Raw genomic sequence first — 6,000 nt, 5'->3', positions numbered from 1 at the left:
GCTCACCCTGAACTGACTAGACCACTATTATAAATTGAATTCGAGAGAAGCTTAGTTTGACAGCCTAGTCGTTTGGTTTGTGTACGAAAGACGACAAAAGTGCATGTGCCGAACTCTGGCACTAACGCCTTCGTGCCATTTTTGACTACGCGCTCTCATGATAAATGCTTTACATTTGTAAATGAAATGTACAATATTAATATAAAAAAGTTAAACTGCATTCATATTTTCAGTTTACCCGAAGTAAAACTACTACCATTCCAGAGCAAAATAACGTGTATATAAATCTAGTTTTATGGCCAGCAACCAGGCATGCAAAACAAAGACATATAATTTATACTTGCTCCTATATGTTCGAAATTATGCCGCAAACCCATAAACATTTTGTTTTGATGTTTTTTCATATGGTAATTACTAATTTTATTTTTAAAAGCAACCATTTAAATATCTAATCCACGTCTTATTATTAATACATACCCGTATCTATTTTGTAAATATAAAATAAATTTTATTTCAACAAAATTTAATATTTTAATATTTGTTGTAGAAACAGAATGGCAGGAGCTGGCTCATCAAAGAAAATATGTAGGCAGTATAATGTGGATTATACTGAGTACGGATTTTGATAGTCACCTATAAACAAGCACATGCCTATGTGTTTAATATCCGAAGATTAAGTATGTGTTTTCTAATGAGGCGATGAAACCTTCTAGACTAATTGACCATTTGAGGAAAGCACATCCTGGCAAGACCGAAAAGCCTTTAAATTTTTTTCATTCAGACAGAGTGTAAAATCGTCCGACACTTTCAAGTATGTTGTGTAATGCTACAAAAAATGTCAATGATGGTTTGCGTGCGTCATACAAAATTTCTCTATTAATTGCAAAATCTGGAAAGCCACATACCATTGGTGAAGAACTCATCTTCATTGGTGAAGAACTCAGCAATTAGTGAAGTCCTGAGTACTGTTCTACATAAGCCACCATATGATACGATAAAAATTATTCCCCTAAGCAATACTTCAGTTCAACGACGAATAGATGAAATGGCTGAAAATGTGGAAGATACATTGCGCACCATACTGAGAACAACAGAATTTTCATTAGTTGGACGAGTCAACTTTGCCAGGTAATGAATCTTTGCTTGTGGCTTATGTACGCTTTATTAAATATGACAATCTATGTCAGGAGTTGTTTGCAAGGCAATTAGTAACTGACACGAAAGGGGAGTCAATATTTCGTATCGCAGGGGAGTTGTTCAGATACAAAAAAATTCCACATACTAATATATTTGCTGTTGCGACAGATGGAGCTCCGTCAATGACTGGTCGTCACCATGGTTGTATTGCATACTTAATAAAATATGTACCAAATGTCTTTGCTATTAATTGTGTCATTCACCGACAACATCAAGTGGCAAAAAAGTGATCGCCTTCACAAGTCATTAAACATTGTAATTACAGCAGTTAACAAAATTAAAACCCATGCTCTTAATGATCGACTCTTTCGAGAGTTGTGTGATGAGAACGACGAAGATTTTAAACGTTTGTTACCACACACGGATGTTGGTTGTCTGTCAAAAGGCAATTGTATAAGGCGCTTCTATAAACTTTTTGACACTGTCGTGCAGTTTTTTTTGAGGAGAAAGATGCTTTTCGCAGCAACAACGTTATAGAGATTAGTAGTGACGTTGCATCTTTGGCTGAATTTTTTGGAAAGTTTAATGAAATGAATTTACAATTGCAAGGAAACGACACAAATCTTCTAAAGGAAAAATCTGTGGTGACTGTGTTTATTTCCAAGTTGATTTTATTTAAGCGCAACATAGGTCGCCGCGAGATTTATCAATTTCCTTCCCTGCTTGAGGTAGAAGATCAAGCTGGTTTATGTGATGATGATTTGAGCGTCTTTTGCGACCATTTAGATACCTTACATAAGAATATGGCACAAAGATTTGATGATCTTCTTTTGCTGGAAATTCCAGACTAGGTGATAAATCCGTTTGTAGATATTGAGGAAGTTGGGGTATGAGAGGAAGAATTAATTGGATCAAAAAATGACATTGAATTGAAACCAAAGTTGAACACAAATTATCAAGAGTTTTGGCTACAGAAGGAGATTTCCAATCGTTATCCTGCATTATGGATGGTGGTTAAAAAAAACTCCTTGCATTTCCGACTTCATATTCGGTGGAACGTGGTTTTAGTGCAGTCACTCGGCTTATTTTCAAGCAGAGAAACAAACTTCAGGTTTGCGAACGCGGTGAATTAAGACTTCTGCTAAGTGACATTAAACCGAACGTTGGAAAACTTGTATTATGTCATCAAGCTCAACCTTCTCATTAAAATTTATTTGATGGAAATATATAAATAATTTTCGCAATAGAATCTTCTTAAGTGACTTCTAGACCATGAACAGCTATTATAAAAAGTCACTTAATTGTTAAAATAATTTTAACAAAACATGATTGGTCATTCTATTACTATTTTTCATTTATCATGCTATATAATTGCTTGCTTAATTTAAGTAAAAAAACGAAGTGTAAAATTCTAAAAAAGCTTTCAAAAAATTATTTATGTTTATGTCAAAAGTATATTCTCAGTTAAGTTTTTTTATTGTATATTAAATAATTTGCATACATTTTTAAAAAACCATACATCTATTGGATTCTAAATAAAAATTTCATTAGTGATTGTTTTTAATTTAATTATTACAATGTTCCTCATTCGGTTAATTAGTATATGATTCTGATTATTATTTTAAAGATACCGATTAGGGGGGCGTTGAGTATAGGTTTATGGAGCCAAGGGGGCGGTGGCTCGAAAAAGTTTGGGAAACTCTGCTATAGAGTGTAGTGACTGGTACAAGTGTAGCAGCCATCTTGAAAAATTGAGTTTGAATGACGACGGATTCCCCACAATAGCGGATTTAAAACTGAATATTGGTACTTATAGAGATAAGGCAGCATAGGAACATTTGGCTCACCACACATGTGGTGGTGAGCATCATTCGAACGCATTGCAAATTGGAAGTGGCGGCGAGCCCGTAATCGCGTAATTTGATATCGTTTCAGGATGATGAAATACGGGAATCCATTATTTTAATCCGCGGTTTGAACTTCCAATGAAAAATTAGAGAACACGATATTTTAAAGTAGTTCGATGCAGCAAAATGATTGAGATTCTTTTCCAAATAGTGGAGAGAGTCATTATTTAGGGCAACAATCTCAAGTTCGTGTAAAAACGGAAATTGTGCATAAACTTGCGAAAAATCGCGTTCGCGAGAATCAAGGAGCTCTATCAGGCGCGAACGTCCGACCCATCGCTAATCTAATGACGCCACAGTCCTTTAGATTGCCGCATAATAACTGCGAAGTTGTGGAGAGGGAGTAGTGTTGAGATGCAGAGTCTGGAGGGCTCTGAGAATATACGTTGATGTGCTGTTGATTTACTCCCGAAACTGTTACGTCACCAAATAGAGTCGTCGCATACGCCTCCATTTTCGATGTCCGCCATTGTTAGGCCCCGTGTAGTCCCAATTAATGGGATAGAAATTGATGGGCAGATGTGATGGTTTTGTAAGGTTCATTGAACGCCTGAAGATTGTCGGCTACTCGAGAACAGCCAAGATATTTTCAGTCTGCAAGAACCAAATTACAAGCATTAAAAGCGTCACAAGTACGGGAACGTGGGAAATAGACTGAAACTCATGTATGAAGTTATCATTAATGTTTATTCCGTACAAATATGCCATTTCTCTTAATTTTCAATAGGAAAATAAGCAAACTGCTCTCACCTCGCCGCCTATTCGACGCAGTCGGCCGTTAGCGATATGCCAAGCAATGGTGCGACCACGGAGAATACATTATATTGCATTAACATAGTGTGCGACACTACTTCGTAGTAATCACAAGGCAATCTAGAGGGCGGTGCGGCTGTGGGGCCATCGGGAGAAGACTTCCCTCAGCGAGGGTTAGGGGGGTGGGGGGGTGGTTGAGCAGTTGCTGCGGTGGCCGCAGCGGCAGCACGAGCTGTTGAGGCATTCCAGCAGTCGTGTGTGCGTGTTCCGTGAGTGAGGATGGCCGTGTACGTGGAAGGCGTGGCAGGCGTGCTCGTATTCTATGGCGCCGTGCTGGCCGTGGGGGTGTGGGCCGGCACCCGGCGCAAGGACTCCGGCGAGGAGCAGATGTTCCTGGCCGGGAGGGACGTGGGGCTGGCGCTCGGCGCGCTCACGCTGATCGGTGAGTGTTTGAGCAAATATCCGTGAGCAGTTGAGTCTCGCCACTGCAACAAAGGAATCATGATTGGTGATTAGTGATACTCGGTCGTCGATCTCAGTTCGCCAGTCACTTGAGTGAGTCAATCGCGAAATGGTCGTTCACTACCTAGGTATGTCACTTTGGACCAATGTCCGTCCTGATTGAACTACTTGGGATGAGCGAACGCCACAAACTAAGTTTATTTATTGTTAAAATACGTATTATAGGATTATATAATGGGTAGGCAGGATACACAGCTGTGAGTCCACACACACAAGTCAAGCCTGTTAAAAAATACAATGAATTCATTCAGCCCGTATGTTTGCGACAGAAACATAAAAATACCCGAGAAAACACTTGATTAGACTAATGTATCAAATGGTTTACAAAAAATAAAATTTGAAGATAATTTAATACGGGTATGGCAAATTAATCCAGGGACTCTACATAAATATCTCACCCATATTTTTACCATCCTTTCCTCATAACGCGCTACCAATACGAATAATTGAAGTCAGATGGAACTTATTTAACTCCCATTAATGTAAACAGATGGTACATTGGCTGTGTTGTTCAAGCAGTTGAGGTTGTTGAAATTCTTGTGAATTTCATGACACCTGCTGGTAAGGCTAAGTCATGCATGTGGCCAAAACATTTGCATGAGTGCTGGATACCGTCAGCTGATGTGTTAATGAAAAAATACCAGAGCCTAAGACCATCACGGGAAGGCAGTTCCCCTTGCCCGATTGCACAGTCGCTGCGATTGGGATGCTTAGGTACCATCAGGCTTAGAGGTCAGAGGTGTGTACTTATTCTTCAAATATTTAACCAATTTTTGCCTAATTGCAATTATCTAGTAAATACATATATTTGCCAAAATGTTGCCATTTTATAATCTTTGGAATATATAAAAAGATTGGCTGGAAATTTTAAAGAGTTTGATAGGGGCCTAGAGTAGCCATGAATTAGGGTTGTGGTGGTTTCAGGCGCAACTAAAACTGGGGGATCCAGGGGGTGTGGAAATTCGCCAGGGTATGCAGGAGGTGCGGGGGCCCTCCCCCAGAAAAACTTACGGTAAATGGTGAGTTTTGCTGCTTTCTTGAGGATATTTTTATAATCTTCTCACTGTTATGAAAGTAATATTAATCCAATGATGTAAAATTAATTAAACTTAAAAATTTCTCTGAGCTCTGGAGGGGGGGGGGGTTTAATCCCCCAAAAACCATCCCCCCTCGCTGTGCCACTGGCTTATAGGAACCTTAATACTTAAATTATTCAAGTCACCTGTTGGGGGAGGCCCTTAAACAAAAGAGCCTGCCATTTTACAACCACAACTAATATAAATCATAGGAAGTCAATCCTTCATGAGAGCAAATTCAGATTTATTTTTCCTGAAAGACGGAGGTTAGTGTAAGTCGTATTAAAGCTCTCAGTCACCTAATTGGTGTCTCTTTTTTGTAGTTAGAAGTTGAAAAAATGGCATTTTGCTACAAAAACATGAGCGTAATGGTCATTTTCATTATATTTGTCGACAAATAAATTCGAAATTGCCCAAAATATCAGTCTATTTTAAATTAAGTGGTCTTTACCATGTTTAAAGAGATTGTTGTGGCTTTCATGAGATATATGCGATTTTTTACTCATGCCTGAAATTTTTGGTTTTTGTGGAAATTTGTCAAAAGTGCAATTTTTGAACATTTATAGAAAATAAAGTTTTCAAGTGATTTCATTTTGATATCATTT

The 6,000-nt window shown here is 38.4% G+C and overlaps 1 protein-coding gene across 2 annotated transcripts in view; it reads left to right on the top strand.

Annotated features, from left to right (window-relative positions):
* Nucleotides 1–3,795: 3,795 nt before the first annotated feature.
* The window catches only part of LOC124160088 (high-affinity choline transporter 1-like), a 58,840-nt gene continuing 56,635 nt past the window's right edge, over nucleotides 3,796–6,000 (top strand). Inside the window, exon 1 of one of the 2 annotated variants that reach the window (XM_046535809.1) lies at nucleotides 3,796–4,239. In XM_046535809.1, the coding sequence (XP_046391765.1) occupies nucleotides 4,077–4,239 (163 nt within the window). In that variant the 5' untranslated portion in view covers nucleotides 3,796–4,076. The remainder of the gene's footprint in view (nucleotides 4,240–6,000) is intronic. The other variant, XM_046535808.1, reaches the window with a different exon arrangement.

The sequence above is a fragment of the Ischnura elegans genome, chromosome 6 (genome assembly GCF_921293095.1).
Source record: "Ischnura elegans chromosome 6, ioIscEleg1.1, whole genome shotgun sequence".
Taxonomy (NCBI): Eukaryota; Metazoa; Arthropoda; class Insecta; order Odonata; family Coenagrionidae; genus Ischnura; species Ischnura elegans.
This window is presented reverse-complemented; position numbering and strand designations above follow the sequence as displayed.